The sequence below is a fragment of the Zonotrichia leucophrys genome, chromosome 14 (assembly GCF_028769735.1).
Source record: "Zonotrichia leucophrys gambelii isolate GWCS_2022_RI chromosome 14, RI_Zleu_2.0, whole genome shotgun sequence".
Taxonomy (NCBI): domain Eukaryota; kingdom Metazoa; phylum Chordata; class Aves; order Passeriformes; family Passerellidae; genus Zonotrichia; species Zonotrichia leucophrys.
Window position 1 is genome coordinate 10,853,867 of NC_088184.1, and position 19,298 is coordinate 10,873,164.

Sequence of the window (19,298 nt, forward strand, 5' to 3'; positions counted from 1 at the left end):
CCTTTTGTACTGTGAGAATTCAGTGTGTGGAAAACAAGCCTGAAGCAATTCTCGCTGTGTCACAGTTACCAGAGGGACTCGAGCTCAGCGCTGCTGGTGCAAACACGGGCATTCCTGATCCTCCCCAAAGCCTTAGTCGGGTACCAGAGGAGTAGAGTTGCTCTTGGAAACAACATTTTCACATAGAAAAGGTGAAACTGCTTGTTGCCCCCCTTAGCCTTGCTGCTTTGAAGATCCTTTTTGGAAAAATTCCTGAAATTCACTCGTTTGCAGAATTTTTATCTTGCTGTTCCTAGTGCATTTTGTAGTTACACAGAACTGTTACACATGGACCTGCTGACTGGTTTTCTGAATTGAGTTATGTATGTTGCACAACAGTCCTCGAATGTTTGAAATACAAAAAGTCTCCATGTGAAGAACTGTTTTTCACTCGACCTAGAGACAGAACCTATGGCCTACGCAGAGGAGTAGATGACACATGTACAGGTGTTTTCATATTATAGGTTACATATTTAAAATTAGAATTATCCTGTATAAATTGAAATTAGGTAGCTGGGGGGGAATATTTTGAATAACACTAACTTATTTTTAAAAAAGCAAGATAGGACTTTGTGCAATGTATTTTTGTAAATGCTTTTCAAAATGTCTGTTATTCTTTGCTGCCTCCAAACTGACAAGATGCTATTGAGATGTTTAAATAAAAAGTTTTAATTTTTGAAAGTGCATGTAATACTTGAAACAAGAAATAAAGCCTCTTTTCTGTTTTTTTTTTTTTTTTTTAATCAGGTGCTTAAATAAGTGAGGAAAGATTCCAATGCAATGTGATTCCAATGCTCCGAGCTGGGGCAGGGTTGGGGGGTTTCACTGAGGTTTTTACAAGGGGCAGGGGCACAAAGCTGGGAGGGGCAGGACCAGGAGCAACGTGTGGCTGGTGGGGCCTGGGGAAAAAGCACATTTTGGGTGGGTTCTAGATCCTTTCCAGCTGTGTGGAGGATGCGGGGTTGCTTTAACTCCTGTGCCCTCAGCCTTGCCTGATCCCTGCGCCGCAGCACTCCTCAGCCAGGTTCATTGCCCGCGCTCCATCCGCCGTTCCTTGATTTTTATTAAGGTTATCCTGCGGTTTCCTCCGCTATCGTGGTTCCAGGCCCGGCCGTGCCCGCCTCGCGTTCCGGGCTTCCCCTCACGCCGTTCTCAGCCGCCGTTACCGCTCGGGACGCCGCGCGCAGCCGCGCGGGCTGAGCCTCGCGGGCCGCCGTCCGAGCGGGCGGAAGCCGGGCAGCGGGGCGCCGGCGCTGCGTGCGCATGCGCTTGGCTCCCGCCTCCCCTCCCCGTCCTCCGCGCTGATGGCGGCGGCGATCATGGCGGCGGAGCAGGAAGCCGCGAAAGGCGGCGGCGGCAGGAACCGCGGCGGCGTGCAGCGCGTGGAGGGCAAGCTGCGCGCCAGCGTCGAGAAGGGTGACTACTACGAGGCGCACCAGATGTACCGGACGCTGTTCTTCAGGTAGGGCCGCGCCGGGCCCGCCGCGCCGCCCCTCCCCCGCCCGGCCTTCCAGAGCCTTCCCACGCACTCTGCTCCGCTGCCGCCCGCCGCGCCCACGGCCGCTCCCCATTGGCTGCGGTGCCTGTCCATCTCCGCGCCCCGCTCTCTGATTGGCCCGCGGGGGGGCGGGGTGGGGTGGGCGCGCGGCGCCGGCCCAAGCGGGGCCCGGGCCGGGCCGGGCCGGGGAGCGGCGACTCCAGGCTTGGCTTGGCCCGGCCCGGTTCGGCCGCGTCACCGCCCTCGGCCCCGCCGGCTCCGTCCGCGGCTCGGGGCGGCGGGGCAGCCGCTGCTTGCCGGCCTTTGGAGGCCAACCCCGGCCCGGTCCGCGCCCCGCCGGCCCGGGCACTGTCCGGTGAGGCGCCGGGGCTGTTGCGTCACGCTGCCCGCAGGTCACGGGCAGAGCGGAGTCTCGGCCCCCGTCCCCCAACGCCGCTCGGTGGCCCCGCGTTCCGGCCAGGCCGAGTGAGGCCCCCCGGCCAGCGGGATGGGCCGGGGGTGTCTCCCCGGGTGTCCCCTGGCGCTCCGGTCCGGGCTCGCTCCGTGCCCCGGGCCCGCCCTGGAGCTGCGGTCCTCTGCCGCTCCGTGTGAGTGTCAGCGGCTGCCGTGAGGGTTGCGGGGTTTGGAGGTTGGTTGTTGCTCAGCAGGGACACGGGGTTACTTTGTTTCACGGCACGGTAACCCTGGAGCCGTGCTCGGAAAGGGGCAGCTCTCAGGGTGGCCAGAATCGCCTGCTCGGAGGAGCTTTTTGGAATAAATTCCACTTGGTGTAGTGTTTGTGTACATGACAGTGACTAAGTAGAACAGGGCTTTTATTCAGAAGTGCTACTACTGCCTCTTTTGTCATAAGGACATTGTTTTTATTGCAAAGCATTTTTAGGCTTCATTTTTCAGGTCTGCTGCACCTTGCAGGGGTCACCCTTTCCTCATCAGACTTTAACATGGAGACCCTTGCCTGCAGGAGCACAGAAGAAGGTGTTTGTTCTAGGGGCTTCCTCAGCTGCCCCCAGTTTTGTTTACTTGTGGTTCTGCTGGGAGAGGACAGAACGGAAATTGATTCACAGAATCAATTAGGCTGGAAAAGACCTCTGATGTCATCAGGTCCAACTTTTGGCTTTCATCAGCTGGACAGTGGCACTGAGTGCCACATCTGGTTCAGTCCCCTCAGCTCCCTCAGCTGTTGTCATCAGACTCAATCTCCTGATCCTTCCCCAGCTCCACTGCCCTTCTCTCGACACATTCCAACCTCTCAGTGTTTTTCTTGAAGTGAGAGGTCCACCCTCCCTGTCCTGTGTCCCCTTTTCTCAGCCCTCGCGTGTGTTAGGATGAGAACAGGCCTATGAGTAAGCACAGAAAAATAGAATTCATGGAAGAAAGTGGGGAGGAAAGTCCTTGGTGCATAATCCTGCTCCCAGCATACATCAGCCAGCCTGCCCTGCCCTGCCCTGTGTCCCAGCACCATCACATTAAATCAGTTTGTTCTTCCATAACCCCTCTGATGGGATCAGCCAGGCACCACCCAGGCCTTAAGACTTAAATTGTATTTGAGAATAAATCTAAATTTAAGACAAAGCCTGGCCTATTTTATAGTAGGGATTATGTGATGTGGTGTCTGCAGTGGTGTGAGAAGTCTTGGCTCAGGAGGTCACTTCTCCAATCTTCTGGATATATTAACTCACATACTGAAGCCTCCCTGAATTAATTTGGAATCAAAGATCCTGCCTTTTCCATTTTAAATACAAGTGAAAGGATGTGTTCAGTTAATTGAAAGGGTGACATTTGCATGGCTGGGTAGTCTTGTCAGTCCTCTGTAAAATGTGATAAAAATCAGCATTTTTATTTATAGACACATTAATACTGATTGGGGTGACCTGAACTCTGGAACTGTGATTGGGTTAGCCAGTGCTTATTCCCTTTAAACACACAGGCCTGTAAAACATTTGTCTCATCTGTCAGAGGGTGAACTTGAAATCCTGACTCAGTTTCATGCACTGAGCTGTATTTTAGGGTGGAGGAGGGGAAGAAGTGGAGGAGGAAAGATTACCATAAGCCTGCCTCCTGCAGAGTTATTATCCCTCTGTGATCCACAGAGCAGGTGGGAAACTGCTGTTCCTGCCTAACCCTGAGCTCCCCCAGCCACACCTGAGCTGGTGCTGTTTGCTGCTCCCCAGGCTGGGCTGAGATCTTCTCTCTTCATCATTTGGTAACTGGGTCACTCCTCAAAGTGTAATATCCTTGTTCCATCCATCTCTATTTCACTGACACTTGTAGGTCATTTTTCTGGTGTAAATAATGTGTTCCAGGATTTCTCTTGTTTTAAATACCATTTAGAGCGATGTCATCAATATTTATTTTTATTAGACAAGTTTTCTGATAAAAGTTCTTTGAAAAACCCCAACTCTTTGTATTTTATATAGTAAAATTGTTTTCAGCAGCTTGTAGTATTGTCTGTAATAATTCTCAGATTAGGAGCTTCCACATAGCATTGTGAGTCTACTGGAAGTAGAACTTGTGGAAGTGGATCCATGCTGAGTCCAACTCCCAGGAGCAAACCTGGATGGGAGCCCAACTATAAAAACATTGGAGCTGTGGATTCATTTGACTCACATTTACCATGGTGATTGAGTTGTTGAGAATTATTCCAAAACTACCATTGTGCCTTCCATTATTTCAGCTCTGTTTTGGATAAAAGACCTTGGTGTTTCTCAGAGTTGATGGGCAGGATGGAAGGAGTGTTTCCTCTCTTGTCTGTTGTCTGTGTGATGTTACCAGTAGGGGACACGTGTGACAGGAATCTGGGGCACAGCACCAGAGGTTTGGGATGCTCTGGTTGTCCCTTTGGTTGCTGTGACCCCATGGCCACGCTGTCCTGCTGTCCCACCAACCCCTCTGTTACCCCACGGGCACTCCTGGGCTTTGGGGCAGCCTGAGGGGCCCTCCAGGGGCAGAGGGGCTGCCCTGAGCCCCAGGAACAGAAAGGGGTGACAGGGGCACAGCCCAGCCAGTGTGTCACAGGGGACAGACCAAAGTGCAGGTGCCAGACCAGCAGATTAGAGCTGTCACCTCTGTGATATGAACAAATCAGCTACTGAGAGCACAGGCTTTTTGAGTAGCAGTTGAGAGAAATGGAGTTTGGAAACTCTGCCACACCTAAACTGCTTTTATGGGAAATGCTGTGTTTATCAGCTGGGACCCTCCAAGAGCTGCAGTGCTGGCAGTGATGATGTGCAGGAGGCTGCAGGCACAGCTCTGTGGTAAGAGGTCCTGAGGTAACCACTGGGAGCAAATTCTATATTTAATTCCTTATTTCTTCATTAACTCTTAAGTGAGAAAGGTGGAAGGTGTGGTTTGAAGCATTATATTTTGGTTTTTTTTGAAGTGTTGCATGTTGAATCTTGCTGGCTGTGCTTGTCTTGCTCTCAAACCCATGAGGGATGAGCTCCTTTGGTTCACAGAGGGCCAGGACAGGCTGATGTCCCCTGGCAGAGTTGTTGTGGTCAGAGAGACTCAGAGAGACTTGGACCAGTGGAAAGGTCAGTGAGCTCTCCAGGAGATATTCCAAAAGTTGTTTCACTGGGATGGCTTTGGTAGAGGCTCAGAACATTTTGCTCAGTTGAAGTCTTGGGCTCATTCCCTTTTCTTGTTCCAGTCCCAAACATATTTGTAGCTCTCTCCATTTTCATTCTTATCTTCTTTGTATCATTCCATCAGGTCTAAAGTAGAAAATTGCAACTTGCAGTTCAAGCTACATCATTATTGAAACTAACCTGATTTCAAAACAAATCTCTTGTTGTCATAATTTTAAATTTTAGCCAACTTTTAATCCTTTAAATATAAGTAACTTTAAGCATACTCAGCTTACTTAGTGGTAATTTTTATCATGGCTTTGCTATTTTTTCAGGTATATGTCACAAGGAAAACATGCAGAAGCAAGAGAACTAATGTATTCAGGGGCTTTACTGTTCTTCAGTCATAACCAGGTAAGTCACTGCTTTTGTGTGTGTGGCTTGAGGGCAGGGAATTGTTACTCCCAAGATTTTGAGAAATGAATGGTGAGTTCCCAGTAGTAAATATTTGGGGTAATTGGTTTGTAATCTTTTGTTTTATCTCTTTGTTGAGCCTTTCTCCACAAAGAATGGTTATGCCAAGCTGGAACATGCAGCAGTAGTGTTTGGGAGCATCCAAACAATGCCTGTGTTCTGCTTTCCTGGAGGCTTCTCTTTGATGCCATCAAATCACTATAATTTCTTTATCAGGAAGGCTGAGACTTGATACTGTGCCTTAGCTGTTGATAAAAGCATTAAACCTGCTGCTGCCAAAATTCTGCTTGATGTTTCTTTTTGTGCCCTGATACATTCATCACTGCCAGTATGTGTCTGTTTTGTAGCAAAACAGTGCTGCTGATCTGTCCATGCTGGTGTTGGAGTCTTTGGAGAAGTCAGATGCAAAAGTAGCAGAAGACCTTTTAGGTAAGCTGACCTCTGCTCTTGGTGGCATTTAGTTGGGCTTTCCCTTCACAGTGATTTGTTAATGGTCTTGAAAGTTGCAATCCTTTTTGGATGCCTTCCCAACATTGCTAAGGGTTATCTTCCACATAGGAATGGTCTGGGGGAAACTTTGTTGGAGAACTGTGGCTTCCTGATGACTCTGTGGGCATGCTTGGAACCAACACTGCTGCCTGTCCCTAAGGATGGATCTTAAAACTGCATTAGAAGCAGCAGATCATCTGATTTTTCTTAATGCTAAACATTTTTCAATCTTGTTGCTTCTAGAAAATTTGGCTAAATTGTTTAGTTTAATGGATCCAAATTCTCCTGAAAGAGTGGCTTTCGTATCCAGAGCACTAAAATGGTCCAGTGGGGGATCAGGAAAACTTGGACATCCAAAACTACACCAGTTACTAGCTATTACCCTGTGGAAAGGTAAGAAAAATCAACTGGCTTTTCTGTGTTTTCCTTTGAAAATGTTGAAAGCAAGGTGTTATAAGAGATCTGCTTTGGGAATAATCTAAAGAAGCTGAGATGGAAATGATTGATTGATTGATTGATTGATTGATTGTGTTCTGATATTAGCTGATTTTTGCATTAATGTCTTCTTAATGTTACAGGAAAAAAATGGGTCTATAGCTCTATATTAGTGCAAAATCCAAAACACAACTGCAGAGAGGTTCTCTTTAAAAGGCAGGTTGATCCTTTAGACATTGAGGTAATTTCATTGTGTCATTAGGAGGAAAATTGCTGGGGAGCAAAGATGTTCTGTTGGCAAGTATTTTTGTTTTTAAATCCTGGATAAACATGACAAAGATTGAAAAACATCACCTGGCATCCAAAACAGTCTTTGGACTGTAATGAAGTACTTTTTGAGAAGTTGGCCAACAGGGTTATTTCAAAATGAATGCTGTTGCCTTTGATTTATGAGCCATTTTATCACTTGTAAGAAAAACACAAAATGCTCTAAATAATTATTATACTTGTGGATGATAGCCAGTATTTACAGTCTTGTGTTCAAAACATAGCAAAGGTGATTGAGAACAGTTGAATACATGCCATTTTTTCTGTGGTTTCTCATGGATAGCTGTGCAAGATGATTGTTTATTTTACATTTTTCAGTAGCTGCCAGTGATGACAGTGGTTTCATGTAACAGCCCTGACCCAATAATGGTCAATGCTGCAGCCTCTCTGTGTGCCATAGGCAATTCCCCAGCTGCCCTCCTGGGATTTGTGTTAGCCTGGTGGCTGCTCCAATCAGGATAAGAAACAGTTGCATTCTGAAACTATAAGTCCCCATTTTGTAGCTCACTGTTCTCTTGAAGAGCAAGATGCCTACATTTTCTTATTCTGTAGCTTTTTGAGTTTCATCACAAAAGGCTCAGATTTTTAAAACAATGCTTTCAAATTCAAAATATTAGCAGCTATATCCAGTTTTGTCACTGCTGTGATTTTACACAATCATTTGCTTCAGGTTCTAACAAATCTTTGCCATTTCTTACACCATTTTTCCTGCATAATTGCTGTTCTGTTCAGCATATGAAAGTGATTTTAGTTTTGGTAGCAAGAGTGGGCTAAGCTAAAAATAGGGAATAAAAAAAGGATGCTGAAGCTGCTGTTGGATTTCTTGGTGCACTTGGTCTAATATGAAATTTCTTGATTCCTGTCCCAGACATTGGTGATAGCACATGAAGTGTCAGCATTCACTTAGACAAAATGACACAACCAAAGTTCAGATCAGCAGTAGCTGTAATTGAGTAAACTGCATTTAATAGCAGTTGTTCAAATGTACTTAGAGTAAAATTTATTATTATCTCCCTTCATAAATTATCTGTACCTTAGACTTTTTACCAGCTATCTTCTTATAGACCACGCCTGTAACTCTTGTTCTTCTACCAGCTAATAAATTACAAGCCTAATAAATTTATTTTTATGTTCATGTACGCTGAACTGATCTCTTAAAAGCCTTTTCCTTTTTCTTTTTCTAGAGCAAAACTATAGTGAATCTCGGTATCACTTCTTGCACTCGACAGATGGTGAGGGCTGTGCAAACATGCTGGTGGAATACTCCTCGTCCCGCGGCTACCGCAGTGAGGTGGACATGTTTGTAGCTCAGGCAGTACTACAGTAGGTGTTCAACTCCTTCTGAAGCACTCTGCTGACATGACACTGTGTGTGGGACCAATCTAATTTAACCACACAGAAAGTGTGAAACTGGCCAGAGCAACAGGAGAAAGCTGTCTGAAAATCGATGTGTTAAATTTGTCAGACTGGGGAGAAAAAAAGTAAAATAATGTATTAAGGTCAAGTCCTGAAATTATATTAATTGCCTGAACCCTGAAAGCACAACTCTTAGCGTTATTAACACCACTTTATGTCTAGTTAGGGCTTATCTATATGTTCTTACAAATACTGGACTCAAGCAGGCCTGTGTTTAGCACAGAACTTGCTCTCACTCAGGCCCTAAGAGCCAATTTGTCATGGTCAGCCTGCTCTGTGAGCAGCAGCCTGATGGTTCTTGCCTTGACAAAGTTGCTGCTGGCTCTCATTTTTGGCATTTACTTTGTAGGAGGTGGGAATGCGAGCTATTGTGTGCTTTTGCAGAGCTCATGTAGAATGAAGGTTGACAAAGCCAATTTTACAGTGTTCAATCAGCTGATGGCTTTCTTCAGGCAGGGAAGGCAGCTCATGGAGGAGTCTGAGGAGGAGGTGGAGACAGGACTGTGTGGCAGGGAGTCAGGGAGAGAGTAGGTGTTGGGGGAGAGGGAGGAGGTGAGAGCAAGTTTGTCTCTCTTTTGGCAGCAGTGAGCTGTCATGTCAGATTTGTCCTGCTTTCCATAGCTGGTTGCTATAGATTGCTGTGATTTTGAGCAATAGCAAATCCTTTATGGAAATCCAATATGTGCAGAACTCAAACAATTTTATTGGGAGAAATTCTGTGAAGAAGTTAGAAGATTATTTTTTCAGTGTTTATACAGTACTTCTACTGCATCATTTACTGGTTTATGTGTCAAATACTGTGTTAAATCCTCTTGCATGGTCGTTTATTCTCTAATGAAAATAATGGCAGTTCCTTGCTGTCAGTGAGGCAAAACAGCCCCAAGCCCTTGCACATGTGAGGGTGCAGAATTAGAGGCCAGCCTGCCATCAAAAATGACATGGCTTGTGGCAGCCTTCCTAGTGCCTGCTGACAGCATCTGTCCCAGATAAAGGCCTGTCAGGCCAATGGGACTTGCAGGGATTGCCAGTTAAATTAACTGGACCTGAACAATGATTTGATCTGTTTGAGGGATCGATCTGTTGGGGACAATGGTTTGGGAGCTCAAAGTGCAGCTTTATTATGAGATTTTTAGGCATGTATGTCAAGCTATTAGTGGTCCTGATGCCACATTATGTTGAGGTGGAATAAAATGACAGAGTCAACAAATACTGACAGATACATACTAAAAGGAGATGTGTTTGGGGATGAATGGGTCTTTAATTCAGTTTTTAACTCAGCATAGTAAATCCTGGACCAGTAGATGCAATATCAGTTTCATGTGAATTACAGGGTAGCCAGTCTTTCCACATTTTGCAAATTGATGCTCTCTTTTAGTAACTATCCTGTACAATCTGCTTAGATCCTGGTTGAACTAATTCTATAAATATTTAATGTCTGTTTTCCCTCCCAACCTGCCTATTGCACAGTGTGTTCTAGTAGTGATTTTCCCCTTCCTCAGCTAAAGGCCAAACCATCCCCAAAGATGTCCATCTCTAACAGTTTTGTTTTGCCATCAGTTCAAGCCTGACATGGCCTCTATGCACAAGTGATTTTGGTTCCCTTTCTGTGTGGTGAAACCATTTCTCTACCCTTTGTTTTTAACTTGCCCCATTCTCTTTCCTTTTTCAGATTTCTCTGCTTAAAAAATAAGACCAGCGCCTCAGTTGTTTTTACGACATACACACAGAAACATCCTTCGATAGAGAAGGGTCCACCCTTTGTGCAACCACTGCTAAACTTCATCTGGTTTCTCTTGTTGGCAGTTGATGGGTACAGTCTGATTTCTGTCATGTCCTTCTTGGTTTCCTTTTCAGTTGTTAACTGAAATTACATTTTTGGTTGTTTCCTTTCTAGAGGGAAACTAACAGTATTTACAGTATTGTGTGAACAGTATCAACCTTCACTGAAAAGAGACCCCATGTATAATGAGGTGAGTTAGTCATAAACAGGATTTAGCTCACTCAAGGAGTGAAATAATGGCTGATTGTCTCCAGCTTTGTAGAGAAGAGCTGGTGACTTACCTTGCCTGGCTGACTTCTGTCCATAGTAAATGAAATAATTGCCTTTTTTCACCTTGTGTCCCTGCAGTACCTAGATAGAATAGGACAGCTTTTCTTCGGAGTTCCGCCCAAGCAGACCTCGTCCTACGGGGGATTGCTAGGTAAGCTCTGCTTGGAGCTGCCTCCAGCCTTTGATCAGTGACCTGGATAAAACACCTGTGTTGGAAACACATAATCTGTTCTAAGCAATTTATAATTCTTTTCATAGCCTGTAGGAACAGCCCCTGCTCTAGAAGACAAAATGAATGGGTTGCATGTGAAAGTGATTTGTGGGAGTTTGTAGACTTTTCGTCACTGAGAAGGGGAGAAGCACTAAAAAGACTCTTATGGTTAATTTCTGACATTATGGTATAGATAGCTTCCTAATGTAAAGAAGCATCTTACTGGTGTTAAAGCTTAATTTCCTCAGAGTTTAGTGACTGATTTTTCTTCAACTAAGTATGGGGCTTTGGTAGAGATCTAATCAGTACTGATACAACATGAATGTGTCCAAAGAGGAAGTTCTGAAATTAATACTGCCCTTCTACAAGGACTGAAATGGAATAGAGAAATTCAGCCCTCATTTCCTGGCTCTTGAATGAAATTAGCATAAAATTAATGTTTTCCCTGAGAACTAAGCTTCTTTGTAAAGTGACTTGAAGTTTTACCTGCAAACATCAATTCACTGATACCCAAAGCCTGATGAAAAACATGAACATCATGTTTTTACCATCTGTAATTTGCTTTTCAGCAATTCAGGCATCTTTAAATTGATGCCTCTGAGTTTCAACAATTTTTTTACAGCATGATGCAGACTGTGACTGTTTTCTGAGAGGTGGAGGTGTTTTTTTCCACTGCTGGAGGTGTGTTTTTCCTCTTTTAGTTGGGTTTTTCTCCCCTTTGAGGGCACAACTGTAGCACATAAATATGTGACTTTGGGTTTTTCAAGTGTATTCTTAGAGAAGGAACAGTATCAGTGAACAGCTAAGAGTATACAGCTTCCCAAATCAATATTCATAATGGAAACCAGTGTGGGATTACTAATGTCTTGGTGAGACTCTTCTACTTCAAAACTCTTGGGGTTTTTTTGTTACAGAAATCTGTACTGCAGCAGGATGGAATATATTAATTAAAAGTTTTTGAGATGAGAATGTAAAACTAGTGATTTTGACTGTCCTGTATTTTTATTCTAGGAAATCTTTTAAACAGTCTGATGGGAACTGGGGAAGATGATGACACAGAAGATGGTCAGGAAGACAGCAGTCCTATCGAGCTCGACTGAATGTTGTTGTCATTGGGTGCCGTGTAAATCTGATGATTCGATGACTCCAAAGACACTTTTGGAATTTGAATCCTGCAGTTGTTTCTTGGCTCCTAAAAGGGCTCCTCTGGTCTTTTAGAAATGGTTGCTGAAATGTTTATACTGTCGGTCTATATTATTTATGTAAAAAAAAAAAGAAAGAAACCAACAAAAAGTAGCCAAACGAACCAATATCGGAGCGGTTGTTAGTGGGTGTCCGATGCAGCGGCTGGGACTGGTTAAACATAGTCTGCGGTTTCTGATGCAGTATTCCCTTTTGCACAGTCTTTAATAAAGCATAAACATGGGGCTTGTCCTTCACGGCCTACCCAATACCATCTGTGTTCTGAGAAAGCCTCCTTGCCCTCTGCCCTCTTCCAAGGAAGATCTCGAAAGGCAGGGGGAGCAGTTGAATAATTGATTTGCGAGGCTGGTGCCAAAAGTACTGCGAGACGAGCCGAGCTGCATAATTTGAGGTGCACATCCAAGAGACATTGATACAAGAACTTGCTTCCACTGCCATGAGTAACATGCACACCCTTCATACTGCCTGCCCCTCTCCCCAAGGCCAGGCTCTGGCGGAGCCCACGCGTGTGATTAGCCGATACTTCCTGAAAAGCACAAGGTTGAATAGCTCTTGAGTAAAAGCCCATCAGTGGAACGCAGGTAATTGGCTTCCAGCTGGATCTCTCTTGCCTAGGTATAAAAATTTGGCATCTAAAATACATCCTGTGGCTTGTGGCTGTACTTTGGAAGAGATTTTGCCAGTGTAAGTTCCCAGCTGTACGTGCAGGCGGCAGCGTTGCTGTGGGCAGGGTACGTGCTTGAACTGGGTGGCAAGAAAGGGATACTGCAGAGCTTCTGGTTCTTTATGATATATTTATTTTTCTTGGGTGATTGATTCATTTAACACTTTCTGTTAAAAAAAGAATAAATCAATAAATAATGGAGTAACTTCACCCCCAGCAGTAGGCATAGCCATTCTCCATCTCCTCTGTATTGCAGCACAGTCTGGTACAGGGAACAGGTGAAAGGGTGGGGAAACGCTTTATTTTTTCACGATGAAAATAAAAAGGCTTAGATTAATAAACAGCAATCATGCATGGGGGAGGGATTAATACAAATTTATTGACTGTATGAAAAAAAAAAAAGGCATTGACAGGAAGACTTTGTGTTAATTGTGAAGTCTCAAATAAACACTTTATACCAGGATGTGCGATACTGCTGCTTTCTAAGAGTTTCCCAAGCAGAGATTTATATTCCTTGCTGTTTTTTTCACTCTGCATTTCACTGTGGGTCATCCAGCCCTCGGTGCTTCACTTCACCTCTGTGAAGGTGTGATTCTCTTGGGGTATTGGAATATCTGGAGCAGATGGGGCTTGCTTTGCCTTGCAGCAGGTTAAGGGAAGAGCTCCCTCTCCAGGCTGGTGCTGTAGACATTTAATAAATAATCTGGGCTATCAGCAGAGGTTTAGAACCACAGCTTTCATTGCTTTTGGCCGCCAGGAATGCCTCTAAGGCAGTGTGAGGTGTACACAGCATCTAGCACGTATTCCCTGCTGTGTCCTGTTATGTGACCCAATGTGAGGTTTCTGCCTCAGCTCTGTCTGCAGCCTCCAGCAGCCCCCACTGTGAGCTCTGTGTGTGCCCTGACCCCAAACCCCCACCCTGACAGCAGGGCAGCGCTCCAGAGCTGGGGCACCAACAGGTGGATATACTAAATGTATATTCAATAATTACAACAGTATATACAGAACTTATGTGTGTATAAAATATATACCTAGGAATTTAAAATACATGTATACACACACACACATATACTTTTTGTATAGATAAAACAGCTTTTTGTATAGATAATAATTATATACTTGTATTACATATAATTTATAATATTATTCTTAATTATACGTGCACACAAAACAATTTTTATAGCTACCTATAAACACAAAAAAGGAGCCCAGTCTGTCCTCTCCCTGCTTCTGCTGTGCCTGGGTTGGTAAGTATGTGTGAATGACAGTGTGTGGATAACATACACTTATAAATACTTTAAATATAAGTTAAATGTATAATTATAGTTAGGCATACACATGTGCATGCAGATATACACCCTAAATTTATAAGTATATTTATAAATTATATGTATATAAAGCATGCACATGTGTATGTAATATATCATCACATATTTTAGAAAACAAAGTATAAAAATGTCTATACATAAACAGGTGTGTGAAATACATTTAGCTTATATATTTGTAATATATGTAATATGTCTGACTGCTACATCTGTACATGAATGTGTGCATATGAACACCTCATACATTATATATTATACTTTATCCACTATGCAGTTGTCTGAATAGCCAACAATCCCTTCATAAAGTTTATTTCTCTATTCCTCAGAACCAGCTATCCCTTGTGTACGTGTGCACAAATAAAGAACTATTACAGAGAAAATACACAGAATATGCACTATAACACACACACATACACAAATAATAGCTAAAACAATACACATGTTTTGAGGGTGTCCCACAGCCCTGGGGCCCTGCCAGCACTGGCCCCTCCTTGTTTCCATTTGCTGCTTTTTAACCCCACCTCCCTGCCCTGCCCCAGCACCACACAGCCACGGCTCTGACATAATAATAATTTATTGGTTGGAATGACATTTAGTAGCACAGTTGTCTTACCAGTGACAGAACGAATGCACACAGCCGATGGGATGCTCTCAGATACACAACCACCCGAGGAAACGCGTCGGACAGGTCCGTGGCTGGGGCTGGGCCCCCGGGGCACGCTGGAAATCTCATTTTGGGCTAAAACTCCAGCACCTGGTGTGCAGGTCCCAGCCCGCCCGCCCTAATTGCAGGAATTACAGTGCTCAACACCGCTGAAACGTCACTTCAAGCAGCTTTTTTTTTTTTTTGCATTTTTTTTTTTTTGGGCAGGAGAAGAAAAATCAACCAAAAAAATTGGATTATTGGGGGAAAAAGTGCAACCACCAAGTCTGGAGAAGGGTTGTGCCTGCTGGGAGTGAGCTGGGACAGGCTTTGATGGTGCCCAGCAGCAAAACTGCAGATAATGCTCAATCCCCCAGCTCCATCCCAGGATCCCCAAATGGGGCAAAGCCCCCAGACCATGGAACAGGGATGACCCAGGGAGCCAAACACAGGCCTGGCCCCAAAGCTCTGCTCCCCCAGCATCACCTCGTGGGTTGGTGTCTCCCTTGCAGCCCCCTCCTCCCTGCCCTTTGTTAACAGGCAGATGATGCCCATTTCCTCTATTTCTAAATCCTACTTGCCTCTCTCTGGCTACAGCATCACCTCCAGTCCCCAGGGGGATAATTCATTTATCATTTACCCCAGCACCATGGCAGGCTCAGCTGCTTTGCACAGCACCTTTCCTGTGTTTCCAGGCTGCCTCCCATCCCACAGGGATGTCACCCTTGGGGACCTGCAGCCCCCTGGAAAGGACTGGCAGCCATCTGGAAGTGTGGGGATGCTCAGCTCCAGCACCAGGGACCTGAGCATGGGGAAGAGTCCCAGCTGCCCCTGGGATGTGCCACCAACAGTCTCTGCCATCCTGGTGAAGCGGGTGTGGGGTGATGGGGTGGCAGGGCCACCTGTCCCACCCCACAGAGCAGCCACAGAGCTGAAATTCAAGTTGGATCAGGATCTTCTCCGACGTTCCACCGCCGCCCTTCCGACATGATCACGTGAATGATGAGGGGAAAGGGAAGTATTATTATTGTTATTATTATTACTGTTATTATGAATTATTTTTAACATTTCAAATAAAACCACGTCGTGTTGTAAACAGAAGCTCACTCCTCAGGTCTGCCCAGCCAGTCCCAGCTAAGGTTTATGTTTGAAATGGGCTTCCACTGAAAGGAAAAAACAGAGAAAATAAAGTTAGAGCAAGGCAGGCACTGGCAGGTGGTGGCACAAGCGCACCCTGACAGGGGTCCTTGGCTTATGGCTATAGGCTACCCCTATAGCCATACAACAGCATGGACATCACACTAGAAGCAATGAAGAGGGAAGGATACCATCCTCCTCCTCCTCCAGGGTGAGCCCCTCTCTGCCCAAACAGCCTTTGCATCCCCTGGGCAGTGAAGAGCTGCCTCACAGGAGGGAGCGACGTCCTGACCCCCCGTCCCCTCCAGCCACCCCATCCTCCAGCCCAGGGCACCCAGCCCTCCCCAGGAACACACCTGCATATTCCTGAGGCAGCATTGGCCGGCTGATAACCTTCTGGAAGGTGTTGATCCACTCCAGCTGGTCGTCCTCTGTCTCGCAGGCGAAGAGGAATTTCCGATCCGGGGTGACGATGGTGATCCCGTGCTGCCAGTGGTTCCCCTGCGTGGATGGTGGGAGCCCTTCCAGCACCTTGTAGCTGTTCTCCTTGCTCCCAATAAAAACCTCCCCTCTAGCAAAGGCATCCTAGGAGACAGCAGAGCAGGGGTGAGGGTGAAGGGAGCTCTGCATGCCAGGCACCAGGACAGCTGCAGCAGCCACAAACCCATCAGCCAAACCCCAACAGCACCACCCACAGCCCTGCTCCTCACCCAGGGGCACCCACAATGCAGCACCAACACCAGGGAGCCAAGATCCAGATACAGAATATCTGATGGAGGGGGCTTTTAAAGTGGTTTAGGTATTTACAGGGTTACTGCCCACCAGGCAGAGCCACCAAGCATTGACAATGTTGTGCCCTCTTGGCTCTCCCACCAGCCTGCATTTTGCTGCAGATCATTACTGTAATTATTACTGGTATTACTTTTATTAGTAGTAGTAGTAATATTGCAGGTAATTCCCCCCAGGCAGCCCAGGCACCCTCATCTTACCAGGGGATCTTTGAAATACATGAGCCGTCGATCATCCATGGTGAACCATCGCTTCTTGAACCCCTCTGTTTGCTGGGGAACCAGAAAATGCCAGATCACACACAAACAGCACAGCTTCTGTCTAACCACACATGGCCCAGGAGTGTCAAAGCACCTGGAGCAGCCTGATGGGCTGGGGGAGCTGAAAGCAGATCAATTCTGGGCCACCAGAGTCACCACAGCCAGGGGCTGGGCCAGCTTTACCAGGAAGGGACATTGAGTTTATGATCTAGATTTGGAATTTTTTTAATGTTTGCTCCCAGGTGAGGAAAGCGCATTAAATACATTCACAAAGTTATGGCTTTGCCTCTCTGGCAAAGGTTGGTTTGTCCCACCAGCAACCCCTTCCTGGGGCCATACAGAGCAAGACTTAAGTTTGGAGGGGCTGAAAAATGCTTCAGATCCTACCTTTGGCCCTGTTTTCTCCATGTATCCTTCCTTCAGGTAGTTTCTAGAAAGCTTTGGCACCAGCTGGAGCAAGCAAAGAGGACAGAAAAGAGCAGGGTCAGATGGAGGGGGTCCCTGGGTGTTCTGGGGGGTCACTGGAAGGAAAACCCACCCTGAGCTGCCTCCAGCCCTGAGCCCACCCCACAGCTCTGCCCCACAGCTCCAGCCCTGCTCCTCCCCAGTGCTCAGAAGAGGAGGCTACAACACAAAACACCTTGGAGCAGCTGCCCAGCACAGCCAGCAGCCCCAGGAGCATCTCCCACACTCCCCAGGGCGCAGGGACAGAGCCACCCTGCAGAACCACCACTGCACCCCTCCCAGATAATTGGCAGAAGGCAGGAAATGCAATTAGATTTCAAAATCTAGGAGGAGCAGGGAGTAATCAACAAGCACCAGCACAGTGATGCTACAGCCCAGCAGCAGCACACAGCCCTGGCTGGCAGCACATCAGAGCAGCCTCTGGAATTGCATTAGCTCAGGGTAACACAATTAGCAGCTCCAGCCCCCGGAAAACACAGGCATTTATAAACCAGGCATTTATAAACCAGGCTGCACTGACCTGCAGAGAGCTCAGGACACTGACATCCTTCAGCCCTCACCTTCCCTGCCTTCCAGCCTCTGTTTTGGCTTTTGTTATTACAGCCACAGTCTTTGAGCCAGGTGCTCAGGGCTCCTGCAGGGGTGGCAGTGCTGGAGCTGCTCCCACAGCCCCTCTCATCCCTCCACAACCATCTCACCAGCAATTACAGATCACTCCGAAGGATGGAGCACTCCCCAAGCCTTCCAGCTTGTTAACAGGATGCTAAAAATGAGCAAGAATGGGAAAAAATAGCCCCACCCAGCCAATGGTGCAGGAACACTCACATCAGAGTCACTGGCTCCAGGGAATGCCACTTGTAGGTAATGGAAGCGTGCTGCCCGGATGGCGTTGAACCAATCCACGATTTCCTGTTAATGAGGGAAAAAAGCAGAGTGAGGAGGGCAGCCTGCACACAAAATAACCTGATCCTGCTGGGGTTTGTCTCTCCCGTCACTCTGGCTCCAGTGACAGAGCTCAGTGTAGCAGGAATCCTAAAAAACACAGAACACAGCGAACAGGTGAAGGATGTGGAACACCCAGCTGCTGTTCCAGGTGTGCACAGAGCTCTGCAGCTTCCAGTCAGCACCGAGGGAGGATTTAAACATCTCCGAACTGGCAAAACCAGTCCCAAAAGAGCATTTGAAACATTGAGCTGACCCTCTAAACCCAGCTGGGCTGGTGCAACCTGCCCACCCAGCCCTGTCCCCTCCAGCAGGACACCTGGGCAGCACCTGCATCCCACCCAAATTCCAGCTACAAACTTCAATGTTTTGATAAAAGAGTGGCTTAACATCTCTTTATCTTTGTATCCCAGTCTATCAGCTGTGTCTGTTAGTCCTTTAGCCACAGTGATGCTGAAGTCCAAGAAGCTCTGGCACTTCTCCCTTTCCTTGGCAAAAAAAAATCTCTCTCCACTTTTTTAACAACTAAGAATTATTACAATAATAATTGTTAATTGTTAATTATTACAATTAATAACTTAAACAGTTATTACAAAATAATTGTTCTATAATTTCCTTATTTTTAAACTCATGTATTCATTTATCTCTGGTAAGACCAAACAGCCTGTGCTGTATATCTCTGAAGGTTTTGCTGAGAAATGCCACATTAATTTGAAGTGTTCCACACTTAAACGGAGCTTTCAGACTGTGGTCTGAGACTGAGGGACCAGGGCAGGTTTGGTGGAAGGGAATCAGGAGCTGCCCTGCCTGGGATCTGAGCACAGGGACAGGGATGCTGAGCTGCCTTGCTGTCATTAATGCATGTGAAGCTTCACACATCAGATCAGGGACATGCTCAATGAGCCAGACCTAATCCCAAAATAAACACTGCCCAACCCTCTCAGGTGAGGTCGCTGTAGGGTAGGAAAGACCACATCAAAGGAGACGTTTGCCTTCTCTAAGAGTTAATTTTTTTATGCTTTAGAAATGATCTGGGTAAGGAGGAAAGGCTAACATGAAATTTTAAAATCTCAGTTTTAAGGAGCTGAATTGGGGGTTTCTCAAAAATGGTCTAATGTGGCAAATAGACATTCCAAAAATTAAAAATCTTTGCTTTGGTTTGTTAAGCTACTTCAAGGTGAGAGAAAAAAAAAATCCCAAAACATAATAGGACATAGACAAATAGTGTTTTGGAAAACTCTGACCTACTTGTCTGAGGTTTTACTCACTTATCACTTGCTTTCCTACCCTAAGCAGCTAAGGACACCCCAGATAGCACCACAAAGAGGATCACTGAGAATTCACTCCTGAAGTTCATGATGACCA

At 46.0% G+C, this 19,298-nt stretch overlaps 2 protein-coding genes across 2 annotated transcripts in view; one reads left to right on the plus strand and one right to left on the minus strand.

Annotated features, from left to right (window-relative positions):
- The first annotated feature begins 1,278 nt into the window (after nucleotides 1-1,278).
- GET4 (guided entry of tail-anchored proteins factor 4) lies at nucleotides 1,279-12,835 on the plus strand. Its single transcript, XM_064725644.1, has 9 exons — nucleotides 1,279-1,501; nucleotides 5,439-5,517; nucleotides 5,925-6,006; nucleotides 6,310-6,459; nucleotides 8,013-8,151; nucleotides 9,914-10,054; nucleotides 10,139-10,214; nucleotides 10,373-10,445; nucleotides 11,517-12,835. The coding sequence occupies exons 1-9, from the start codon at nucleotides 1,344-1,346 to the stop codon at nucleotides 11,603-11,605; spliced, it is 987 nt and encodes a 328-aa protein (XP_064581714.1). The 5' UTR covers nucleotides 1,279-1,343; the 3' UTR covers nucleotides 11,606-12,835.
- A 1,418-nt stretch (nucleotides 12,836-14,253) lies between these two features.
- ADAP1 (ArfGAP with dual PH domains 1) overlaps nucleotides 14,254-19,298 on the minus strand; it is a 47,695-nt gene continuing 42,650 nt past the window's right edge. Inside the window, exons 7-11 of the mRNA XM_064725643.1 lie at nucleotides 17,817-17,900; nucleotides 16,914-16,976; nucleotides 16,467-16,538; nucleotides 15,834-16,062; nucleotides 14,254-15,503 (exon numbers count right to left, since the gene is read on the minus strand). Of these exons, the coding sequence (XP_064581713.1) occupies nucleotides 15,475-15,503; nucleotides 15,834-16,062; nucleotides 16,467-16,538; nucleotides 16,914-16,976; nucleotides 17,817-17,900 (477 nt within the window). The 3' untranslated portion in view covers nucleotides 14,254-15,474. The remainder of the gene's footprint in view (nucleotides 15,504-15,833; nucleotides 16,063-16,466; nucleotides 16,539-16,913; nucleotides 16,977-17,816; nucleotides 17,901-19,298) is intronic.

What these genes read in the sequence shown, in the direction of transcription:
- GET4 (XM_064725644.1), top strand. Translation starts at nt 1,344, where the DNA reads ATGGCGGCGGCGATCATGGCGGCGGAGCAGGAAGCCGCGAAAGGCGGC. An exon ending in TACCGGACGCTGTTCTTCAG is followed by an intron (nt 1,502 to 5,438) that starts GTAGGGCCGCGC and finishes CTATTTTTTCAG; the next exon opens with GTATATGTCACAAGGAAAAC. An exon ending in GTAGCTCAGGCAGTACTACA is followed by an intron (nt 8,152 to 9,913) that starts GTAGGTGTTCAA and finishes TTCCTTTTTCAG; the next exon opens with ATTTCTCTGCTTAAAAAATA.